This window comes from Dreissena polymorpha, chromosome 5 (assembly GCF_020536995.1).
Source record: "Dreissena polymorpha isolate Duluth1 chromosome 5, UMN_Dpol_1.0, whole genome shotgun sequence".
In the NCBI taxonomy this organism is placed as follows: Eukaryota; Metazoa; Mollusca; class Bivalvia; order Myida; family Dreissenidae; genus Dreissena; species Dreissena polymorpha.
Window position 1 is genome coordinate 121,987,595 of NC_068359.1, and position 26,973 is coordinate 122,014,567.

The 26,973-nt window shown below is 37.4% G+C and overlaps 1 protein-coding gene across 2 annotated transcripts; it reads left to right on the forward strand.

Moving 5' to 3' along the window:
- Positions 1-4,737: 4,737 nt before the first annotated feature.
- On the forward strand, positions 4,738-26,490 carry LOC127832639 (probable transcriptional regulatory protein Pmob_0807). Of its 2 annotated transcripts, none has more exons than XM_052358233.1 (7): positions 4,738-4,880; positions 12,753-13,088; positions 14,673-14,779; positions 18,333-18,469; positions 20,127-20,211; positions 21,785-21,892; positions 24,046-26,490. In XM_052358233.1, exons 2-7 carry the CDS (start codon positions 12,782-12,784, stop codon positions 24,262-24,264), a joined length of 963 nt encoding a protein of 320 aa, XP_052214193.1. In that variant the 5' UTR covers positions 4,738-4,880; positions 12,753-12,781; the 3' UTR covers positions 24,265-26,490. The 2 variants fall into 2 exon arrangements, with proteins under 2 accessions (XP_052214193.1, XP_052214192.1); XM_052358232.1 differs by having other exon boundaries at positions 4,869-4,915.
- The last annotated feature ends 483 nt before the right edge of the window (positions 26,491-26,973 follow it).

The window sequence follows — 26,973 nt, forward strand, 5'->3', positions numbered from 1 at the left end:
AGTTGAAATTTTTGAGAAAAAAAAATGTTTTTAACAGTTATTTGAGATAATAAAACCTACCGTTGTGGTAACATCCATTACGTTCAAAGAGGGAACCCCACAAAGTCAAGTGATCCTGCACCCTGTGTATTTTTATGTTCAAAACAATTATGTGAAATTTTTTTATATAGATAGCAGTTTATTTCATAGGTTCTTAGTTCTTCGTTAGAGCTGATCCCCTTAAGGTGTAAGACGTACTAGTGCAATATAATGGCAAATATGAGGGATGCTTATAATCTGGATATTAAGAAGTCCTTTTGCCGGCAAGGGAAATACAAAATAATAAAAGTGTATAAAAGAACAATCTGTGTGTTTGCATATAACAAAGGATGACAATTTGTTGTTGACATATTAATTAATGTGGTAACATTTTGTCAATGACGGTTTAACGGACGGTTTGACCATAACAATCAACAGTGTGTAAGCATACTATTACGTCTGGTATTTCACTGGGATACAAATAAAAACATCAATTTAATAATTTATCAAGATTTGGAGGGTCGTACATATATATCGAATTAGACTGAAACAAAATAATTAAATAATACATTCGTGAATTTCATCATTTAACATATTTTATCTACCTTTCAGCTATTTTAAGCATTAATCGTGAGATCATGGTGACATTGATAAGAATAAAGCACAGCTCATCAAGAAATAAAAAAGACGAATAACTTTGTGTGAAGTAGAAAATCGACATTGTTATCGAATGCACCGGGTTTCTTCCACATGGCCATCGTCCCAAGAAGACTTGTTAGCTGAATTACGAAGGGATGGTGCGAGGTACATAGAATATTCTGTTTCGGTGATGGCCCTTTGTATGTTTCTGTCCGCTGTGATGCGATTAGTAAACTGCAAATTGATTTAACGTCTCGTGCGAATTAAAAAATAAAATAAAATATGCATCTCTTATTTTGGTGAACAGAGTGTTAAGTAGGTTTACCGGTTATTTCGATGTGTTCCGTATTAAAACCTTTTCTGTGTAAGTTTCGTTATGATTGAAAAACATTGAAGTGTTGAGATCATTGAAGGACGTGAACATATGCCTATACTACTTTTTGCATTCTCCTTTTTTCTTTTTAACACAGCGCCGACGATTTAAAGAAGGAGATAAAGAAAAATAAATGAGGCCATGTGTTTATCTTATTGACAGTACGTTAGTCATGTAGGTCAGTATATATAAAGAGTAAATAGATGGCGTTCTGTAAATTGATAACTCGTTTTGATGCATTGTATAAATATTCATGCTTTCTTGTCATTTACCCAATATATTACGTAGCATATTTAACAAAAAAAACTAGTGTGGATGATGTGACTTTGGACCGCATGTTATAATTCAAAATATTCAAATAATAAAGTCAAATAAACATGTTAATTTAGGTTAACTGAAAATTAAGAACATCTGGACCATAAAATACGGGTCTTATCGAATTGAAAGAGTTGTAAATAACGGTGTTCAAATCAATATTTTATTTAAACAAATTAATTTTGTCAAGACGTTTAATTGTAATAGACAAATAACGAGACACATACCCCATACCGCTGCATACACAATACATACAACTGTTGTCTTTGATGTGTGTTCCCTGTTCGTTATCGGTTCTTTGGTAAGGACGGAATGCAATATCCGGGCAGTGATTGGACTGGAACTAGAATACAGCAAGGAACGACAACTCTGCGTGGAGATCGGGACTGCTACCAACCTCCTCGCAGTGATTTGACTGGAACCAGCATAGCAGGATCAAATCCCTGCCTTCATAACCAACCACGTGATGCTAGCCTTGCCACGTGGTACAATTGTACCATTGTGATTTTTCCCATTTTTATTATAAATTAGGCCCGTACCCAGGGTGGGGGCCCTGTTGCCCGGCCCCACCCCCAGCTGGCTGGTGTGTTAGGATTTTTTTAATAAAGGGCCTTCTTCACATTGTTGTCTCGTTAAACGGCCAACAGAACACATTTTCTCAAAACAAAACAGCAGATGTGTTTTATTGTCCCTGATAAAGCTCTCGACAGTGGAGATAAGCCCCAAGGCAATATTTTCTTATCGCCTTGTACACATATTCCCCATCAGTCAATTACCCCTTGTGATCTCGAATGCTTCATCTATCGATGGTTGATGTAACAGCTCTTTTGATTGGCTAAGGAAAGATAAGCAGCGAATGGAAGCAACTGATAAACGCGGTTGAACAAAAAATTTAATAATGTTGGGAGCAATTAGAGAGGTATTGATAATCGTCATTTTTGAACAGGTACGTTTCTTTGTCTTAATCCAAGGCCCATAACTTCGCAAGAAAATCAGTGGACCGGAACGAAACTCATATTTCGTCTGTAAGTAATGTAGGTAGACTCACACACCATATATAAGGTCAATATATAAAGGCGTTTTTATAATAATTCCGGAAAATAAAATGATGAACGGAGAGTCCAACTGCTATAGACCATTCATTCTATCGGGGGCATCAAAGCTCAATATATGAAAGAGTTGCGTGAAAAGCGTCCGGGAAACGGTTATTGTAGAGAAAATTTAAATTCCAAGCCCATAACTTCGCCAAAACTCAATGGACCGGAACGAATCTCACACTTCATCTGTACGTAAAGTAGGTAGACTCACATACCAAAAAGAAGCTAAATATCTGAAAGCATTGAAAAAAATATCCGGAAAACGGTTATTATGTATAACATTTCGTAGTCCAATCTGATGTATGAGTTGTAGACAATTGTGATGGTATATCTGTGTTGATGATGGTGAAAGTGAAAGTGAACATGCAAAGTAGAAGGTAAACATTTTATTGGAAATGTACTTTAAAACTGAAGTGGAGGTTTGAATTCAAAGAGAAAATGTTATTATGATTATATGTCAGTCATACTTTATGATACATTTCTTAAAGTCCCAGTTCGCGGAATAGATCGTTGTTTTGCATATAAATTGTATAGCGAGAAATAAACTTTACGTAAATTCATTGAAATTTAATTTTTATCGCGGTTGACATCGAAAACCTGGTAAAACTCGGTTTTGAATCGATAAAATAATGTATACATGATCATAAATACATGTAATGGCGAAAAGCATTGCAGCGTCGCGAGTTATGCAAATTATCTAAATTTAGCTTTCGCTAAACATTATTAGCATATGGAAGATAAATACATATTTTAAGCAAAAACGTAGCGTTGCACCTCAGTTTCCGTCTGTAAGAGATGAATTTGCATTTGTTCTGACCTTCTCTCCGTTAAATTCGCCCGTATCCGCAATTTTGTTTGTTTAGTTTTTAATTAACGTGTCGAAACATGAATATTTATTAGGTCGTTTGCGTACTTTACCGTACTCGGCCCCTAAATAAAAATCGCTAGCTATATTGTTTGTTATCAACCGATTAAAACCGGATTTTCAGTGAAATCCTCAATAAAAACGCGTTTTCTTTCGATTCTGGCCACATTTATAGCTATATATATATATATATATATATATATATATATATATATATATATATATATATATATATATATATATATATATATATATATATATATATGAATGGGGACTCTAGGTTTTTATGTCAAAATGTGCTTTCCTTCTTCACCAAACAACATACATTTCTGAAATCTCAAGCTTTAAACACTGTTGTGAATTTCAGAAAAAATGCTGTTTTACTTATAATATTTCATAAATTTATATCACAAAATAAAATGTTAACCATTAAAATTCACATTGAAAAGTGCCAAATTAAAGAAAAAAATATGTGGGTAGACCCCTCCCGCATCCTCCCCAGTTCGCCCCCCCCCCCCCCAGTCAAATATTCATGCGTACGGCCCTGTAAATATATGTAATTTATTTTTTACCATGAACTTAAACTTATACTCTATTTTCAAAATAAAAAAGCAAACAAGGGACAAAATTGTCACAAATCCAAGTTTTCAAAAAAAGTCTGATGAAGGGAAACAACTACAACTCAAAATGTGCATTGCTACTGATTGTTCATCACAGTTCGAACTTGGCCTTAAGATCATCTAGATAAAACTTCTGACAAAGTTTGGTGAAGATCGGATGAAAAGTATTTGAATTAGAGAGCGGAAACCATTCTCAATGTTTAAAACGCACTAAGTGACCCCGTGACCTAGTGATTGAACCGGCAAGGCCCATGTTCGAACTTGGCCTTAAGATCATCTAGATAAAACTTCTGACCAAGTTTGGTGAAGACCAGAAGTAAACTACTTCAATTAGAGAGCGGACACCATTCTGAATGTTTAAAACGCATAATTGACCCCGTGACCTAGTGTTTGACCCGGCAAGGCCCATGTTCGAACTCGGCCTTAAAATCATCTAGATAAAACTTCTGACCAAGTTTGGTGAAGAACGGATGAAAACTACTTGAATTAGAGAGCGGACACCATGCTGAATGTTAAAAAAACGCACTAAGTGACCCCATGACCTAGTTTTTGACCCGGCACGACCCATATTCAAACTTGGCCTAGACATCATTTAGATACAACTTCTGACCAAGTTTGGTGAAGATCGGATGAAAAAAACTTGAAATAGAGAGCGGACACAAGCTTGTTCCGCCCGCCCGCCAGCCAGCCCGCCAGCCCGCCCGCATTCGCCAATCTAATAACCAGTTATTTTTTCCTTCAGAAAACCTGGTTAATGATACTACTTTTCATAAAATAATATTTTAAAAAATCCTACCAAATGTGGTAGGTTTTTCTTGTGATGGCAGAGATTGAGATCTACCCCTTTTCAACACAAATATCGGTGGCACGAACTGGTAGTGGCACGAAACGTCCATAAACCATTGAGTTACTGCCCCTATCGTAGGGAAATCAAAGTTTAGGAACCAGAAAAGGTAAGCAACTTACTCGAAACTCCTTGTCCGTGAAGGTAAACATTGCGTTGAATCGGTATCATTATGTATTCTATCAAAATGACATGCTTAAATCATTTACGCAAATGACCACTAAGTTACGAGTTGCTAATAATATCACGATCGTTATTCAAATATCATATTTACGTTCTATCATTCGACCCATGCTATTTCGCCTCTAGGAAAATTCGACCCAACATTAATAGAGCATAATTTATTTTATTAAAATGCTATTATCCTTAGACAGTGTTTAAGGATTGAATGTACAAACAAAAAATTTCATTCTTTTGTTCTATTTAAATTGATTGAACAGTGACAAAATTTATCATAATCGTTAAAGCATTATGATTAACTAAACAGAATTTCTAAATAGTCCAACTTGTTGACGCCCTCAAATATTAAGCTACTTTTATATTGGTAATATTTGGAGCGTTCAACGGGTGAACGACCAAAACAATGATGGAAAGTTTTCCTTCTTTGTCTATATTGTTGTGCAAGTATTTTATGCGCAACATTCAAGCCCCGATATCAGACACTTAATATCAACTGATTGCAAGAATATTTACATACCTGTGTAGATGATTCATTTCTCGATAATGTTCCGTAAGACTTATGTGATGACACTTTGAATTTTGCATGCCTGAGCAATTTAAATCAAACCGCTATTCAAATGTTCAATATCTCTCGATTCCCTCGCTGTCAGTGTCAGTGTTTTTTCACCTATAGGGGAATGGTGGCGGGGCCCGTCACAAGGGGAAAAACCTGTCATTTTTTAGGAAAAGGGGAAAATGAAAAATTCGTTCTTGTATATATAATGATATTTATAATATGAATACACATGTATGTATGAATGTAATATTCACATCCAGCGATTTTTTTTGTCCAATTGGGAAAAGTACCCGTACCGGTCCAATTAGGAAAAATTGAGTCGTGAAAGCCTCATAATTGGGAAAAATCGAGTCGTGAAACCCTCAAATTGGGAAATTGGTGTATTTGATTTTATGCTCCCAAATACTTTAAAATTGATAACTATTAAAGTGTTTTCAAGCTGTCAATATTATATTTACCTAGGTTCAAACCATAGAGCTGCATAGGGAAACTAACAAAATGTTGCATTTTTTTTTACCTTAAATTGGAAATTTTTTGGACAGCAATTGGGAAATTTGTAGTTTTTTCGTAATTGGGAAAGTGCAGTTTACCGGTACTTTATAAAGAAGGAAAAAAATCGCTGACATCTGAATGTCTCTTACTCTCTTTCCTTTTTCTTAAATATATAGAAATGATTTTTTCAACATTAGTTTCAGACAGTTCAGCCTTCATGCACAGTTTCCAAGCCATTTTGAGTCTAATTGGGATTTTTTAAATCGATAAAATGGCAAATTTGAGCAATTTTTATCAATAAAATAGACCAAATTGGGATGTTTTAATCAACAAATATTGACACAATATAGATACAAAAGGCCTTTTCCTGGCCATTTTGGGGAAAAAATGCAATTCATGTGAAAAGTCCACTGATTTGGGAAAAACTGATTTAATATCACTCTTTATAATAATTCAAAATAATATTAATTATAGTTATATGCTTTATTAGTTGTTTATGAAATAAATTTGAGATATATTTATCATTAGACAGTTCTTTAAAAAAAAATAAAAAAATTAACTTCTGGGGGGGATTTTTTCTACAAAATAAGGGACAAAATATATACTCTTTCTTGAGGGAAATGGGGCCTAATATCAGCCCCGAAAGTGCCATAAAAAACACTGGCTGTGTAGATATTAATTGATAACATAACCTCCATGTAAACCATCTGGTTTAAATGTGAAGAATAAATGGCGGAAAACACAGTTTGCGTTCGTCTGTTGTAAGCGAAGAGTGTTATATAGAAAGCGATGTTATTGTACTTTTCTGGAATAATTTAGCATTGTTATTTTTATGCTCCCCAAAACATTATTTTGGGGGGAGCATATAGTCGCTGCTTCATCTGTCCGTGTGTGCGTCTGTCTGTCTGTCCGTCCGTGCACAATTTTTGTCTGGGCTATTTCTCAGCAACTAATGACCGGAATTCAATGAAACTTTATGGGAAGCTTCACTACCAAGAGGAGATGTGCATATTATCAGCGAGTTCTGGTCAGATGATTTTTCACAGAGTTATGGCCCTTTGAAATTTTCCATTAACTGTACATATAGTGCAATTCTTGTCCAGGCTATTTCTCAGCAACTAATGACCGGAATTCAATGAAACTTTATGGGAAGCTTCACTACCAAGAGGAGATGTGCATATTATCAGCGGGTTCTGGTCAGATGATTTTTCACAGAGTAATGGTCCTTTGAAATTTTCTATAAAAAAAATATTGTCCCCCCAACTACTGTGCCCTCAAGACGTTTCCTTTTATCTGAAAATATAGTGCAATATTGTGACAAAAAAAAACTTGGGAAGCATCATGCACCCGTCTGTGACGGTTTCTTGTTTTTTAAGTGACAATTAAACAGGGCCCTTGTTTGGCACTTTTTACGGCCGAATATCGGCAGCTTCCCCCATAAAAAAAGTATACTTTTTTCCCCTATTTCAGCTAAAAATTTCCCCCTGAATTTTTTTTATTTTGTTTACTTTTATACCTATGTTGCCAGCTGGTATCGTGCTAATAACCTTTGATTAAATGTATATTTATGTAAATCACATTAAAATATAGCAATTTTAGGTGTTGAATGGTTGGTGAAAAGATCTTCTAAAATTCCCTTTTTCGCCCAAAACAACGAGAAATTCCCCCCTTTCAGGGCCCCGGCCCCAATCCCCCAAAGTGTAGAGAGGGCCCTGTTAAAAATGTGCAAATACTCATATAAATAACAACTTTTATTTGTATACGGCACATAAATAATATTGATACAGATCATACAGTATACCGTCCTGTCTAACGTAGAATGTAAGTACATTTAACAACACAGAAAGAGGTAAAGACAAGACATAAGTTAAAAGTTGCTCAAACTGTGAAGAGTGACTAGACAGGCTTCCTGAAAAGGCCGGACCGTGGTCCGGCAAAATTCTTTACGGTCCGGCGAAGTTTCTAATATCTCCGGTCCTTGTGACAGGCCAACAAAAATATGACTAAATTTTTTACCAAAAAGTCTAATACTTGTCAAAAGAACGAAAAACCCCATTAGAATTACTCTTTTCGTGAATTTTGAGCCTTTTTGTCATTAAGAACACTAACACGTCACTAGTTCTTAAGAGTGCTCTCTCTTGCTTGTTTTTCCAAAAACGTAATTTATTGGTCCGACATGTTACCATCTATCCAATTACAAAGGTTGTAACAAAAAACTACCCATGAAAAACATGTCGTTACTTAAGTTCTCCCATGCACATAGTCAGCTTTTGTGGTCATCAAATCAGATGGTGAATCGGAATCAAGTATTGTCGAGTCTGTGCCTGAGAATGCAATCATGCAGCAGTCTCATTTTACCAGGGACAATGATATTGCAAAACTGTGTGACAAAGACTCTGATTGTGATTCTGATGATCGATGGCCTTGACTTCAGGATGAAGAAGGCAACACCAATCGTGTAATGTTATTATGCCCCCCTTCGAAGAAGAGGGGGTATATTGTTTTGCTCATGTCGGTCCGTATGTCCGTCCATCCACCAGATGGTTTCCGGATGATAACTCAAGAACACTTAGGCCTAGGATCATGAAACTTCATAGGTACATTGATCATGACTGGCAGATGACCCCTATTGATTTTCAGGTCACTAGGTCAAAGGTCACTGTGACCCGAAATAGTAAAATGGTTTCCCGATGATAACTCGAACGCTTTTGCCTAGGATCATGAAACTTCATAGGTACATTGATCATGACTTGCAGATGACCACTAATGATTTTCAGGTCACTAGGTCAAAGGTCAAGGTCACAGTGACCCGAAATAGTAAAATGGTTTCCGGACAATAACTCAAGAACGCTTATGCCTAGGATCATGAAACTTCATAGATACTTTGAACATGACTTGCAGATGACCTCTATTAATTTTCAGGTCACTAGGTCAAAGGTCAAGGTCACAGTGAACGGAAATAGTAAAATGGTTTCCGGATGATAACTCAAGAACGCTTATGCCTAGGATCATGAAACTTCATAGGTACATTGATCATGACTCGCAGATAACCCCTATTGATTTTCAGGTCACTGGGTCAAAGGTCAAGGTCACGGTGACCCGAAATAGTAAAATGGTTTCTGGATGATGACTCAAGAACGCTTATGCCTAGGATCATGAAACTTCATAGGTACATTGATCATGACTCGCAGATGACCCCTTTTGACTTTCAGGTCACTAGGTCAAAGGTCAAGGTCACAGTGACTCAACTTAGAAAAATGGTTTCCGGATGATAACTCAAGAACGCTTACGCTAAGGATCATGAAACTTAATAGGTACATTGATCATGACTCGCAGATGACCCCTATTGACTTTCAGGTCACTAGCTGAAAGGTCAAGGTCACGGTGACTTGACACAGTAAAATGGTTTCCGGATGATAACACAAGAAAGCTTACGCCTTGGATCATGAAACTTCATAGGTACATTGATCATGACTCGCAGATGACCTTATTAATATAAAGGTCACTTGGTCAAAGGTCACAGTGCCAAAAAAGGTATTCACACAATTGCTGCCACAACTGACTGCCCGTATGGGGGGCATGCATGTTTTATGAACAGCCCTTGTTTTGTTTTGAGTCTGACAAGAATTTAAAGCTGTTGTCCATCATACACTGTAATCACTAGAACACGCAAGTGTTTTGTTTCACCTTATCAAATTTACTTATATACAGGCTACACATTGCAATAAATATGAGTTAAAGTTTACTTTATTCTTCAGTTATAAACTCACGCTGTTAGGTCAGGTGAATTTTTGTCCGGACAGGCTTACTTTTCCATCAGCCTGTCTGGTTGACAGGCATTTTTTGGGACTTTTCAGGAAGCCTGCTAGATACTGCACGTTATCTGTTTTGAACATATGCGTGTGTTTATATTAATATTTTTATATATTGGATACACATGTGTATATTATTTACCGAAACAATTTGTCAGTGTCCCTGTTTCAGTAATCTATCTCAGACACATGTTGGACTGGTAATTTTTATGCCCCCTTCAAAGAAGAGGGGGTATATTGGTTTGCTCATGTCGGTCGGTCGGTCCGTCCACCAGGTGGATGTCAGACGATAACTCAAGAACGCTTGGGTCTAGGATCATGAAACTTCATAGGTACATTGATCATGACTTGCAGATGACCCCTATTGATTTTGAGGACACTAGGTCAAAGGTCAAGGTCACGGTGACCCAATAGTAAAATGGTTTCCGGATGATAATTCAAGAACGCATACGCCTAGGATCATAAAAATTTAATGGGTAGATTGATAATAACTCGCAGATTATCCCTATTGATTTTGAGGTCACTAGGTCAAAGGTCAAGGTCACGGTGACCCGAAATAGTAAAATGGTTTCCGGATGATAACTCAAGAACGCATTCGCCTAGGATCATGAAACTTCATGGGTAGATTGATCATGACTCGCAGATGACCCCTATTGATTTTAAGGTCACTAGGTCAAAGGTCAAGGTCACGGTGACCCGAAATAGTAAAATGATTTTCAGATGATAATTCAAGAACGCATATGCCTAGGATCATGAAACTTCATAGGTAGAATGATCATGACTCGCAGATAACCCCTAATGATTTTGAGGTCAAAAGGTCAAAGGTCAAGGTCACGGTGACCCGAAATAGTAAAATGATTTTCGGATGATAACTCAAGAACGCGTTTGCCTAAGATCATGACACTTCATAGGTACATTGATCGTGACTTGCAGATGACCCCTATTGATTTTCAGGTCACTAGGTCAAAGGTCAAGGTCACAGTGACAAAAGTCAAATTCACACAATGGCTGCCAGTACAACGGACAGCCCATTTGGGTGGCATGCATGTTTTACAAACAGCCCTTGTTGTACGTTTAAATGCTGAAATTTATTATCATTTCAGTTTAATGGAATAACATATATTTTTATGCCCCCCTTCGAAGAAGAGGGGGTATATTTCTTTGCTCATGTCGGTCTATCGGTCGGTCCGTCCACCAGGTGGTTGTCTGACGATAACTCAAGAACGCTTGGGCCTAGGATCATGAAACTTCATAGGTACATTGATCAAGACTTGCAGATGACCCCTATTGATTTTGAGGTCACTAGGTCAAAGGTAAAGGTCACGGTGACCCGAAATAGTAAAATGGTTTTTGAATGATAACTCAAGAACCCATACGCCTAAGATCATGAAACTTCATGGGTAGATTGATCAGAAACTCGCAGATGACCCCTATTGATTTTGAGGTCACTAGGTCAAAGGTCAAGGTCACGGCGACCCGAAATAGTAAAATGGTTTTCGGATGATAACTCTAGAATGCATACGCCTAGGATCATGAAACTTCATAGGTAGATTGATCATGACTTGCAGATGACCCCTATTGATTTTGAGGTCACAAGGTCAAAGGTCAAGGTCACAGTGACCCGAAATATTAAAATGATTTCGGATGATAACTCAAGAACGCTTTTGCCTAGGATCATAACACTTCATAGGTACATTGATCGTGACTCGCAGATGACCCCTATTGATTTTCAGGTCACTAGGTCAACGGTCAAGGTCACAGAAACAAAAATCGTATTCACATAATGGCTGCCACTACAATGGACAGCCCATATGGGGAGCATGCATGTTTTACAAACAGCCCTTGTAAGAACTATTTGTCACATGTTCCAATTAAAAAATGATAGTAAACAGTCATGTGCATATTCATTCCGAATTCACTCGCTCATGAATTACTAATGTGACATTTAAAGACAAATTACGAGTACACGTTACACTGTGGTGCCGACAAACCGCATTTTTCTGATTGGTTGATATTTTAATCTGTTTCAGCACATGGCATGATGTTAGAAATTGTGTTCCGAATTAAGCAGACATTTAATTCAATATTTATTGCCTTTCTAACTTCAAATCCACGATATTTGAGGTAAAGGTGGACTTCTGAACTGAAACTTAATGAGTTGGTTAGGTTATTTTGCAATTTTACGCATTTGATGAAAATTTAAACTTTCTGGTTTCCACCACGTAATTGGTCCTTCCCCGATAAGACGTTCCAAAGAATTTAGCCCATGTAAAAAGTATCTCTAAATTCTTTGCGCGTCTTATAATTAAGAACAAATTTCTAAATAAATCATTTAATGCAAACAAAGCAACAACAAACAATTTACATTCTTAGATTAATGTAATGTTCATTAAATCCATGTCATAGTTGGATATTTTAGGGAAAACACTTACTTTTTGCCATTGGAAGTATAGTCAAATAAGAACAAAAAAATCACCTTAAAAAGGCCCTGTTTTGCAATTCTTATTACAAATCCTGTTTTGGTAAAAGAACCTATTTTAGCCACCTGTTTTCTCTCTTCAATCTTAAATTCAATGAATCATCTATATTTATGGCTTTTAACATTTTAATAAAAAGTAAAAATTGCATGCTGCACAGTTATAAATTTAAAACTCACAAGTACGAGTCCCAGGGACTCATAGGTTCAAAAAACTTTTAAATCTATGTGTCCCAGAGAAAAAGTATGGGTCCCATCTGTGAGCAGAAGAAAAACATAGTGGATCAGGGTATTTCTACATTTTAATGACATCACATGGCTATCTAGTTGCAATTAAACAGGAAACTTCAAAAGGCAATTCCAAAGTTTTATGACTAGATTATTTTCAAGACTTAATCAGGCCATTGTACATCACATTCATGCGTGTGTAGTTTCTTTTAATTAACATTTTGTTACCATTTTCAGGCATCTATTGGACTACTGAGTGAAATCTAATGATGAATACTCCGGTAACATTTTCTCATTTGTACCGCATTTTGTGCAGAGAATCTTTAGCAACAAAAACCGGCCTTCTTGGGAAAGCATGCATTTGCCAGCACGCAAAAAGCTTGCCAATCATCAGTGAAAAATGTAAACTGCAATGGAGAAATACGGCTTTGAAAAGCACCGTGAAAATTCAGGTGCGAACAATGGCAGGTCACTCTCATTGGCATAATATACGGCATGCGAAGGCAGCTGAAGATAAAAAATACCAGGCCACATTGACCAAGCTGCAGATTGCAATGAAAAGTGCCATTATTGGTTTGTGTGAATAGTTATTCAATCCGTATCCAATTATATTCTGTTTTTATAGATGTAATAAGTTTTAACTGAAAAAAAAAACGCAAAAGAAAGTGTAACCAGTAATATTTTAATTAAATTGTAATGTATAACTAATTTGGAAGACATTATATATAATAAAAGGGGAAGATTATCATAATGTGTACACATGCACTGTCACTTTTAGTAGGGACTGAGTAAGCCAGTGGAATAAATCATTTTTGTCATGGGCTTGAACTTATTATGTTGTCCACCACTATAGTGGGGGACATTATTATACCCCCACAAACGAAGTTTAGGGGGGTATATAGGAGTGAGCTTGTCTGTCGGTTTGTCGGTCCGTATTAGTGTCCGCTCTCTATTTCAAGTTGTTTTCATCCGATCTTCACCAAACTTGGTCAGACGTTGTATCTAGATGATGTGTAGGTCAAGTTCGAATAAAGGTCATGCCAGGTCAAAAACTAGGTCACGGGGTCACTTAGTGCGTTTTAAACATTGAGTATGGTGTCCGCTCTCTATTTCAAGAAGTTTTTATCCGAGCTTCACCAAATTTGGTCAGAAGTTGTATCTAGATGATGTCTAGGCCAAGTTCAAACATGGGTCATGGCAGGTCAAAAACTAGGTCATGGGGTCACTTAGTGCCTTTAAAACATTGAGCATGGTGTCTGCTCTCTATTTCAAGTAGTTTTCATCCGATCTTCACCACACTTGGTCAGAATTTGTATCTAGATGATATGTAGGTCAAGTTCGAACATGGGCCATGCCGGGTCAAAAACTAGGTCACAGGTCACTATGTGCGTTTTAAACATTGAGCATGGTGTCTGCTGTATTTTTGTGGAGTTAACATGCAAAATATTCTGTATCATTGCGGAATGTGGGGGTATTAGTCAGGTCTGTGACAAAGCTCTAGTTGTATATGCCCTGTCTGTTGATTGGTTTGATGGTTTACGTCATATTTTAACATTTGCCATTACTTTTGCAATATTGAAGATAGCATCTTAATATTTGGCATGCATGTGTATCTCATGCAGCTGCACATTTTGAGTGGTAAAAGGTCAAGGTCATCCTGCAAGGTCAAAGGTCAAATATATGGGTCAAAATTGCTCATTTAATGTACATTTTTGCAATATTGAAGATAGCGACTTGATATTTGGCATGCATGTGTATCTCATGGAGCTGCACATTTTGAGTGGTAAAAGGTCAAGGTCATCCTGCAAGGTCAAAGGTCAAATACATGTATATGGGTCAAAATCGCTCATTTTATGTACATTTTTGCAATATTGAAGATAGCAACTTGATTTTTGGCATGCATGTGTATCTCATAGAGCTGCACATATTGAGTGAGCAGTCCGCACAGGCTAATCAGGGACAACACTTTCCGCATAAATTGGATTTTTGCTAAGAAGAGACTTCATTTAAACTAAAAATGTCATACAAGCGGAAATTGTCATCCCTGATGAGCATGTACGGACTGCACAGGCTAACCTGGGACAACACTTTACGCACATGCTTTAAACCCAATTTTTACAGAACAAGACTCCAATGGTGGGCATGTTTTTGTTACAGAAGGGGGAGAAGACGAGAAGACCAACAAAAGACTGGCTGATGTGCTGGAATCTATGAAGAGAGCCAGTGTCCCCAAAATTCAGATCCAGAAGATCTTGGATAATGCTGTAAGCTTCTTCAATATGCCTTAATATCCTTGTCAATGTAGTAAGGGCCTTCATAATGCTGGATGCTCTTGGATTAAGCCTAAATATTTGTGTTAATCTGGTAAGATATTGGGTGATCATGTTAGATCCTTGATTATGATGTGAGCTTGATCACGCTGTAATTTCCTTGATAATGCTGTAAGATCATTGAAATGCTAAAAGATCATGGAACATTCTTAAAAGTCCGCTCTCTAATTCAAGAAGTTTTCATCCGATCCTCACCAAACTTGGTCAGAAGTTGTATCTAGATGATCTTAAGGCCAAGTTTGAACATGGGCCTTGCCGGGTCAAAAACTAGGTCACGGGGTCACTTAGTGCGTTTTAAACATTCAGCATGTTGTCCGCTCTCTAATTCAAGTAGTTTTCATCCGATCTTCACCAAACTTGGTCAGAAGTTGTATCTAGATGATCTTAAGGCCAAGTTCGAACATGGGCCTTGCCGGGTCAAAAACTAGGTCAAGGGGTAACTTTGTATGTTTTACACATTGAGCATGGTGTCCGCTCTCTTTTTCAAGTAGTTTAAATCCGATCTTCACCACACTTGGTCAGAAGTTGTAACTAGATGATGTGTAGGTGAAGTTCGAACATGGGCCATGCCGGCTCAAAAACTAGGTCACGGGGTCACTTATTGTGTTTTAAACCTCACCATGTTGTCCACTCTCTAATTCAAGTAGTTTTTATCCAATCTTCACCAAAATTGGTCAGAAGTTGTATCGTGATTATGTCTAGAGCAAGTTTGAATATGGGTCATGCCGGGTCAAAAACAAGGTCATGGGGTCACTTAGGGTGTTTTAAACATCACAATGTTGTCTGCTCTCTCATTCAAGTAGTTTTCATCCAATCTTCACCAAACTTGGTCAGAAGTTGTATCTAGATGATGTCTAAGTCAAGTTTGAATATGGGTCATGCCGTGTCAAAAACTAGGTCACGGGGTATCTTAGTGCATTTTAAACCTCACCATGTTGTCCACTCTCTAATTCAAGTACCTAGTTTTCATCCAATCCTCACCAAACTTGGTCACAAGTTTTATCTAAATGATCTCTAGGACAAGTTTGAACATGGGCCATTCCGGGCCTAAAACTAGGTCACAGTGTCACTTAGTGCGTTTTTTAACATTCAGCATGGTGTCCGCTCTCTTATTCAATAGTTTACATTTGGTCTTCACCAAAATTGGTCAGAGGTTTTATAGAGATGATCTGAAGGCCAAGTTAGAACATGGGCCTTTCTGGGTCAAAAACTAGGTCAAGGGGTCACTTAGTGCGTTTTAAAAATTGAGCATGGTGTCAGCTGTTTTTTGTGAAGACCCACATGCAAAATATTATGTGTCAATGCGACATGTGGGGGTATTCGTCACGTTTGTGACAAAGCTCTAGTTTATTATTTTTATGACCCCAATCAATAGATTGGGGATATATCGATCAGGGGTATGTTGTTTTTGTCCTGTCTGTCTGTCTGTCTGTCCAAAACTTTAACCTTGGTTAAAGTTTGATAACTTTTGCAATATCAAACATACCAACTTGATATTTACCATGCATGTGAATGTATCTCATGGAGCTACTCATTTTGAATGGTGAAAAGTCAAGGTCAAGGTCATCCTTCAAGGTCAATGGTCAAATATTGTATTTTTCTTTCTTAAACTTTAACCTGCATTAAAGTTTTATCATAACTTTTTTAATATTGAATACAGCAACTTCATATTTGGCATGCATGTGTATCTCTTGGAACTGCACGTTTTGAGTGGTGAAAGGTCAAGGTCATCCTTCAAGGTAAAAAAAAAATTAATTAATTTCTCCCTTCAATCTCTTACTTCTTGCGGAGCTGCACATTTTGAGTGGTGAAAGGTCAATTTCAACCTTCAAGGTCAAAGGTCAAAATATAAAAAACATACATTTTCTTAACTTTTTATGCCCCCAAATCGAAAGATCCGAGGTATATTGTTTTTGGCCTGTCTGTCATTGTATGTGTTTGTGTGTGTCCCAAAACTTTAACCTTCTTCATAACTTTTGCAATATTGAACGTAGCAAGTTGATATTTGGCATGCATGTGTATCTCATGGAGCTGCACATTTTGAGTGGTGAAAGATCAATGCCAAGGTCATCCTTTAAGGTCAAAAGTCAAATATATGTGTCCCAAAACTTTAACCAAAACTTTAACCTTCTTCATAACTATTGCAATATTGAACGTAGCATTTTGATATTTGGCATGCATGTGTATCTTATGGAGCTGCACATTTTGAGTGGTGAAAGGTCAAGGTCAATGTCATCCTTCAAGAACAAAGGTCAATATTAAAATTCAAAACTTTAACCAAAACTTCAACCTTCTTCATAACTTTTGCAATATTGAACATAGCAACTTGATATTTTGCATGCATGTGTATCTCATGGAGCTGCACATTTTGAGTGGTGAAAGGTCAAGGTCAACATCATCCTTCAAGGTCAAAGGTCAATATAAAAATTCAAAACTTTAACCAAAACTTTAACCTTCTTCATAACTTTTTCAATATTGAACGTAGCAACTTGATATTTGGCATGCATGTGTATCTCATGGAGCTGCACATTTTATGTGGTGGAAGTTCAATGTCAAGGTCATCCTTTAAGGTCAAAGGTAAAAAAAATAAATTCAAAGGGGCATTCTCATGAAGCTGCACATTTTGAGTGGTGGAAGTTTAGGGTTAAGGTCATCCTTCAAGGTCAAAGGTAAAAAAATAATAATTCAAAGCGGCGTTCTCATGAAGCTGCACATTTTGAGTGGTGGAATTTCAGGATCAAGGTCATACTTCAAGGTCAAAGGTCAAAACAAAAAAAAAAATATTTCAAAGCGGCGAAATAGGGAGCTTTGTGTTTGTGACAAACACATCTCTTGTTAAATATTGAACACAGCAACTTCATATTTGGCATGCATGTGTATCTCGTGGAGCTGCACATTTTGAGTGGTGAAAGGTCAAGGTCATCCTTCAAGGTCAAAAATAAAAAAAATCATTTCTCCTTTCAATCTCTTACTTATTTTTCGTGGAGCTGCACATTTTGACCGGTGAAAAGTCAAGGCCCCCTTCAAGGTCAAAGGTCAGAAAATAAAAAACATAAATTTTCATAACTTTTTATGCCCCCAGATCGAATGATCGGGGGCATATTATTGTTGGCCTGTCATTTCGTCATTCTGTCCCAAAACTTTAACCGTACAGTAAAGTTTTGCAATAACTTTTGATATATTGGACATAGCAACTTGATATTTGGCATGCATGTGTATCTCATGAAGCTGCACATTTTGAGTGGTGAAAGGTCAAGGTCATCCTTCAAGATCAAAGGTAAAAAAAAAAGCGGCGCATTAGTGGGCATTGTGTTTCTGACAAACACATCTCTTGTTTTTATCTGCTACAAAAGGTAGGACAATTAGTGTCATTTTGACAATCTGTGAAAAAGTTCATGTACGATAAATCAATATCTTGCATACAGAAAATTAGCTGTTTTAAGTATATTATACTTAAAGAAGCATACCTATTTTGAACATTTCATAGCGGAAGAAGTCAGGTCCAGTAGAGTCCCATTTCCTGGAGGTAAAGGGACCTAGAAATGCCACCTTTGTCATGGAAGTGGAGACAGACAACTTAAGGAAGCTGAGAGACGATATTCGCAAAATTGTAAAGAAACACATGTATGAAATAAATCATTTAGTTCATGTGAGAAATTTTAGATAACAGTTTGAGGAGCTTAGCATTTAACAGCTCTATGTCCTTAAACCATTTATGCCTAGTGGACTCTCCTATCCTTCTAAATTGGATCAATTTATTTGCAAAATTAGGGATGTCTAGTATATTTATTTCTATATTTAGAATATTTCTTACAGAAATTCCTTTAAGCAAACAGCTCAGACCCTGATGAGACGCTGCATCATGCGGCGTCTCATCTGGGTCTACGCTGTTTGCCAAGGCCTTTTTTCTAGACGCTAGGCATAAATGGGTTAACATTTCTATTCTGAGCAGGGTCATGCAAAAATGGGTCTTATGCCAAGTGTGGCCAGCGTATCTTCAGATCAGACTGACCAATCGCCCTAACTGGTCAGAAACTACAATTTCTGGGGACAAGACCACAAAACCTTGCTATCACTTTTAACCAGTCCAGGATAAAATGGCGCATGTTTTAAAGGAATTTTTAAGAGATTTTAGCACTTTAGCAAATCAGATTTTTCTTGAGCATAATTCTCAAATGGCGATCAACAATGCAAGCCTTGACTTCATGCAACTCATTTCATAAAATATTTTTAATTGAGGATACTGGCATATTTCAGATTTTACTGCATATCCTTTTCAAACACACAGGTTTGTTGTAAATTGTGGCATTTTAAGTACCTGTGGATTTCCACTCAATGCCGTAGAATGTAAATTTTGAATTAAAATATTCTTTTTGTCAAAACATGCATGCATGAGTTGTAAAAGTACCGGTACTAACACTTTCTGAAATGAAGAAGAAAAAATAATGTGGCAATGATTCACATTATTGTATTCAAGTTGTAGTGCACAGATTGTGATAATGCATTTAACCTATGTGGATTTGGTTAAATAGCTTCTTGGTGTTAAATGGTTTTCATTCAACAGATTTTTTTATGCCCCCAGATCGAGAGATCGTGGGTATATTGTTTTTGGCCTGTCTGTCTGTCTGTCATTCATCCATTCAGTCATTCATTGTGTGTCCCAAAACTTTAACCTTGGTTAAAGTTGGATAACTTTTGCATTATTGAAGATAGCAACTTCATATTTGGCATGCATGTGTTTCTCACAAAGCTGCACATTTCGAGTGGTGGAAAGTCAAGGTCATCCTTTAAGGTCAAAGGTCAAATATCATTGTGTTTTTCTTTCCTTAAACTTTAACCTTCGTTAAATATTGGTCATAACTTTTTTTTATATTGAAGATAGCAACTTGATATTTAGCATGCATATGTTTCTCATGGAGCTGCTCGTTTTGAGTGGTGAAAGGTCATCCTTCAAGATCAAATGTCAAATATATGGCTTCAAAGTGGTGCAATAGGGTGCATTGTGTTTCTGACAAACACATCTCTTGTTAGTTTCATAGTTTTAGTTTCATAGTTTTCAACAAATTCTTTGGATGTTTTGATGGTTTTGGTTAACAGCACCTTAGATGTCTCATGGTTTTGGTAATGGTTCAACAGCCTTTGAGGACGTTTCATGGTTTTATGTTAAAGTTTTTTTTAGAAGTTTCATGGTTTTGATTGAAAAACCTTTTGGATGTTAAATGGTTTTGATTTAACACAATTTGTGTATGTTTTAATTCTACAAACTGGTTGCACATTTCAGGATGACACTCCAGGACTGGCCCAGCTACTCCCAGCTGTTTGAACAGAAAGGGGTTGTCACAGTAGGCGTGACTCCAGAACTGCAGGTATAGAAATGTGTCTCGCAGTTTGCACAGGTTAATCAGGGATGACACTTCCTGCGTTTATGGTATTTTTAATTTCCAAGTCCCTGCTTACCAAAATGAAGTTTAGGCGGAAAGTGTTGTCCCTGATTAGCCTGTGCGGACTGCACAGGCTAATCTGGGATGACACTTTACGCACATGCATTAAGCCCAGTTTTCTCAGAACATGACTCATATGACCCCCTTTTACGACTTTCCAGCTTAGAATTTAAATGAAAATGGCTATACGCAACCAGCATACAACCACAACAGCCTGTGAGAAAAACTAGCAGTCTGTTCAGTTTTTATGATGTGAGCTGCTCTTCAGTTTTATAGGGTTGAAAATGAAGCCTTTAAAATCTAAGTTGAGCAAGATAACATTCATGAATTTATTTTGATTTCCTAAGGGACTACAAACCGGTCAAAATGCATATCTGTGTTGTCGAGGGTTTTAAAACACAATTTATACCATGTCAGTGCTTCCATCATGTGGCCTGGTTGGTGTACCTACAGCAAGTGTGTTTTTAAATTCATGTTAGGAACAGTAATTGCTTAAGATTGATAAATGTCACTGTATTAATATAGAGTTATCCCCTCTCAGTGATTTCAATGGAAGCAGAATCCTGCATTTTGATGCAAGCAAGTTGCAATTTTCTCACTTTTGACTCCTGCAAAAAATTAGCCTTGTATTATTTAGACACCTTTTTTTCCACAATCCAATTTTAAAAAAGGACCAGAAGTGATCTTTTATGGAAATAATAAAGCTTTTGTGAAAATGTTTTATTCATTATTAGGATAAATAAGTTATTACTTAACCTTAAACATGCATTGAGGCATATTTCAAGTTACTTCAGTATTTTGACCATAATCATTTCTTATTTGACCCCTCATTATTTTCAGACCTTGGGTCATTTTGACCCCTGGTTTTCAAAATCTACTGAAATCACTGCCCTCTTGTCAATGTACTAGATATGGCCACTTAACTTCTGTGGATTTAAGTCAAAAAATTATGTTTAAGCCCATTCAACACCTTCCTTTAATTCTAGTAAGGCAGTTGTAAGTTACTGGCATAAGAACGTGCACTTGGTTACCAAGCTCACCATTTGAAAGTGTATATTAACTTACAGCTATGATATGAAAAAAAGAGACAAATAAAAAGCGTGATATGGCCATTTTTACTGCAAAAAAAAAAACGGAACAGAAATTTCATGTGAAGAAAATGTGATCAAATAAATAGTAATAAGTTTTGCTGTCATACTATCTAACTTATACATTACAGTGGTTTTAACAAATATTTGCTTTTGGCGAAATATTTATGTGACAAGGTGGTAAGCGGCTATTAAGCTGATAATATTTATGGACAATTTAAACTGAAATGAAAAATGTATGATCTTATGCATATGATTTGGATTCTCATGCTAATACTAATGGTAAAAAATAGCACACACATTTTGCATAGATTACATATGGCAGCAAATATCAGAATCAGACATGTCTGTGTGACATCTTTATAAAGATACAAAATATTTTAGTTGTATAACATAAACTTATCTTATAGGTGGACAACATGGACCCATATATTGAGATTGCACTGGAGGTGGGGGCAGAGGACGTTATTTGCATTGCGGAGGAGGGAACTGACGGAGAGAAAAACCTCGTGTTGAAGGTATGTGCACAGATTACTCATGCTGAAGGTATGTGCACAGTTTACTCGTGCTGAAGGTATGCGCACAGTTTACTCGTGCTGAAGGTATGTGCACAGTTTACTCGTGCTGAAGGTATGTGCACAGTTTACTCGTGCTGAAGGTATGTGAACAGTTTACTCGTGCTGAAGGTATGTGCACAGTTTACTCATGTTGAAGGTATGTGAACAGTTTACTCATGCTGAAGGTATGTGCACAGTTTACTCATGTTGAAGGTATGTGCACAGTTTACTCATGTTGAAGGTATGTGCACAGTTTACTCATGCTGAAGGTATGTGCAAAGTTTACTCCTGCTGAAGGTATGTGCACAGTTTACTCCTCCTGAAGGTATGTGAACAGTTTACTCCTGTTGAAGGTATGTAAACAGTTTACTCCTGCTGAAGGTATTGCACAGTTTACTCCTGCTGAAGGTATGTGCACAGTTTACTCCTGCTGAAGGTATGTTAACAGTTTACTCCTGAAGGTATGTGCACAGTTTACTCCTGCTGAAGGTGTGTGCACAGTTTACTTCTGCTGGAGGTATGTGCAAAGTTTACTCCTGCTGAAGGTATGTGCACAGTTTATTCCTCCTGAAGGTATGTGAACAGTTTACTCCTGTTGAAGGTATGTAAACAGTTTACTCCTGCTGAAGGTATTGCACAGTTTACTCCTGCTGAAGGTATGTGCACAGTTTACTCCTGCTGAAGGTATGTGCACAGTTTACTCCTGCTGAAGGTATGTGAACAGTTTACTCCTGCTGAAGGTATGTGCACAGTTTACTCCTGCTGACGGTATGTGCACAGTTTACTTCTGCTGGGGGTATGTGCACAGTTTACTCCTGCTGAAGGTATGTGCACAGTTTACTCCTCCTGAAGGTATGTGAACAGTTTACTCCTGTTGAAGGTATGTAAACAGTTTACTCCTGCTGAAGGTATTGCACAGTTTACTCCTGCTGAAGGTATGTGCACAGTTTACTCCTGCTGAAGGTATGTGCACAGTTTACTCCTGCTGAAGGTATGTGCACAGTTTGCTCCTGCTGAAGGTATGTGCACAGTTTACTCCTGCTTAAGGTATGTGAACAGTTTACTCCTGCTGAAGGTATGTGCACAGTTTACTCCTGCTGAAGGTATGTGCACAGTTTACTCCTGCTGGAGGTATGTGCACAGATTGCTCCTGCTGAAGGTATGAGCGCAATTTACTCCTGAAGGTATGTGAACAGTTTACTCATGCTGAAGGTATGTGCACAGTTTACTCATGTTGAAGGTATGTGCACAGTTTACTCCTGCTGAAGGTATGTGCACAGTTTACTCCTGCTGAAGGTATGTGCACAGTTTACTCATGTTTTAGGTATGTGAACAGTTAACTCCTGCTGAAGGTATGTGCACAGTTGACTCATGCTGAAGGTATGTGCACAGTTTACTCCTGCTGAAGGTATGTGAACAGTTTACTCCTGCTGAAGGTATGTGCAAAGTTTACTCGTGCTGAAGGTATCTGCACAGTTTACTCCTGCTAAAGTTTAGACTGACATATTGATGAACACAGCAAATAAAACAATAACTAAACAACTTAGTTGAGATGCCTTTTTTTCTTATCAGACTTCCACAACTTCATGCTGTTTGGTCATCTTATTCTTTACATAAAATAGTATTAAGCTTCTTTCTGGTAAAACGGGGTTTAATGCATGTACAGAAAGTGTAGTCCTATATTAGCATGTGAAGTCCGCAGACAATTCATATAGCTTTTATTGTATTTTTGGTTTAAGGAAAGTCTCTTCTGAACAAAAATCCAGTTAGGCTGACAGTGTTGTCCAGGCTGACAGTGTTGTCCCTGATGAGCCTGTGCAGACTGCTCAGGCTTATCTGGGCAGAAATTTTGTGCACACGCATTAAGCCTGTTTTACCAGAGCATGCATTAGGCCTTTTTTACCAGAGCATGCATTAGGCCTGTTTTACCAGAGCATGCATTAGGCCTGTTTTACCAGAGCATGCATTAGGCCTGTTTTACCAGAGCATGCATTAGGCCTGTTTTACCAAAGCATGCATTAAGCCTGTTTTACCAGAGCATGCATTAGGCCTGTTTTACCAGAGCATGCATTAGGCCTGTTTTACCAGAGCATGGCTCATTTGAAATATTTCAGTTCCATTGTGACCCGAATAGCGTCAACCAGATAGCAGGAGAGATAGAGGACACCCACGGACTGGTCGTGTCACGGACCCAAGTAGAGTTCCACCCTCTAGTGTACTGTGTTATGGACTCACCAGAAGACATTGAAGTGTGTGAAAAAGTTATTGAGAAACTTAAGTCTCTTCCGGAGACTGTTCGAGTTATTGACAATATTTCTGTGCCCGAAGAATGATTGTTTGATTGTTAACATTTTTTTATCATATATTTCAAAAGTAGAATGGGAATACCTACAGTGGTCGGAGGGTGAACAGTGATAAGGGAATGATTCCTGCTCATTAAGTCACAACAGTTAAAGTTCGCCATGGTTTAATGGATATGGTGTTTGCCTAGAAACTGGGAAGTCACGGGTTCGATCCCCACAGTGGGAGTGGTCTTTAGATTTCCCCCAAAGACACCAAGTACTGGTTCTAGGCCCAGGAAACGGACTTGAGAGCGTTTCAATAAGCATGAGGCTTTCGATGCAATCGAGCTAAAATATACATGTATAGGTTTAAACTAAAACAGTTCAAATCAGATCACAATTGATAAGCAATCCAGATTGCTGGAAGGACTTCTGAATGAATTGATTTATAAAAGAAATGCCCAACATCATGAAATTTGGTGATAATGTTTTTGTTATATCTCAACCTAGTTTGATAACTTGTCAGATTGATTGAAGTACTTCTGAATTATTGCCCTTGAATGATCAATAAAAATAGTCAAATTAAACTAGTTTGCTCTTTAGCTACAAAAGTTAAATTCGGATAATCAGGTGTTCATGTTTGGGGACATATAATCTGGTCAACTTGTAATCAACAGGCTGCCGCAGTTCTGAATTAATGCCATTAAATAATCCCAACATAACTATTGTCCACTTTCTAACTTAAATACAATTAAGGTGGTTTCTGATCATTAATATAAGTTTGCATGCACCAATTTTCATGAAACTTTACAGATATTAAGGTTATATAGACTCTGAGCTTAAGTATTTATTTGGTGTAAGTTTGGTCAAGGTCACTGTTACTATAAATAGAAAAATGGATTAAGCTCATTATTTTTAGTTCAGAAGAAGGTATTGCAAGTGTATGCAGGTGGCTCACATGCAATCCTAGCATGCAATTCATTGGGGCAAGTTGAGTCAAGATTACTGTTATTTAAAAAATTAGAAAAACTGTTGCGGCTTAATGACTTAAATTTTGAAAGAAGTATTATATTTAAAAAAATGTTGGATGTAGCTAACCTGCATGCCTACTTGAATTTACTGAATTTGGGGATAAGGGTTAAGGTTCCTATCTCTGTTACTAAATTAGAAGAACAGTTAATACTAAATTACTGGAGTTTTAGGTTTTGCTGTGAAATTTTCTGTTAAGATATGGTAGACCTGCATACCTAGCTTTGGATTCCATTGGGAGTCAGTAACTGTTACTTTTTTCCACTATATGACTTGACTTTTGTCAGGGCTATTCCAGTTGAACATATACCCCTTCCCCCTCTCTTGACGGCAAAATAAAGAAATTTTGTTAGGGGATGGGTTTCTTCATATTTTGCATCTGAAGAGGGGGGTGATAACTTATATTTTAATTCTGTTGGGGGGGGGGGGGCATCATTTCTATTTTGCTTCTAACCCTATTTTCCACCTTAAAATGGACTATATGATCATTTAAATACCTTTCCGTGCCGACCATTTTTTATCACGAATAATCGCGCGATCAACATGACGGGGTGGGCTGTGAAACAGAACGATGTGGGTTTGAGCTATACCAGACACAAAATAGCTGACATTTCCGCATGGTTTAAGCCGGCCGTGTTAAATTGGCTAAAATGCAACGGCTGTGAAGCCTTCATGACAATATTTTGTGGTGTGTATATCCCAAATTAAATGTTATCTGATTAGTATATTATAGAATACTTTGATAACTCACTTAAATATTTATGCCCCCCTTCGAAGAAGAGGGGGTATATTGCTTTGCTCATGTCGGTCGGTCTGTCGGTCCGTCCACCAGGTGGTTTCCGGATGATAACTCAAGAACACTTGGGCCTAGGATCATGAAACTTCATAGGTACATTGATCATGACTCGCAGATGACCCCTATTGATTTTGAGATCACTAGGTCAAAGGTCATGGTGACCCGAAATAGTAAACTGGTTTCTGGATGATAACTCAAGAACGCATACGCCTAGGATCATGAAACTTCATAGGTAGATTGATCATGACTTGCAGATGACCCCTATTGATTTTGAGGTCACTAGGTCAAAGGTCAAGGTCACGGTGACCCGGAATAGTAAAATGGTTTCCGGATGATAACTCAAGAACGCATACGCCTAGGATCATGAAACTTCATCATTAGATAGATCATGACTTGCAGATGACCCCTATTGATTTTGAGGTCACGAGGTCAAAGGTCAAGGTCACGGTGACCCGAAAAAGTAAAATGGTTTTCGGATGATAATTCAAGAACGCATATGCCTAGGATCATGAAACTTCATGGGTAGATTGATCATGACTCGCAGATGACCCCTATTGATTTTGAGGTCACTAGGTCAAAGGTCAAGGTCTCGGTGACCCGAAATAGTAAAATAGTTTTCGGATGATAACTCAAGAACGCATATGCCTAGGATCATGAAACTTCATGGGTAGATTGATCATGACTCGCAGATGACCCCTATTGATTTTGAGGTCACTAGGTCAAAGGTCAAGGTCACAGTGACAAAAAACGTATTCACACAATGGCTGCCACTACAACGGACAGCCCATATGGGGGGGCATGCATGTTTTACAAACAGCCCTTGTTATTATGGTTTCATCCTTTAAACTTTCGACCTCAAGGATCGATATCAAAGGATTTTAAGATCATCAAAATTTGATCTCATAATAGTATTTTTATCACAAACACGATTTAAA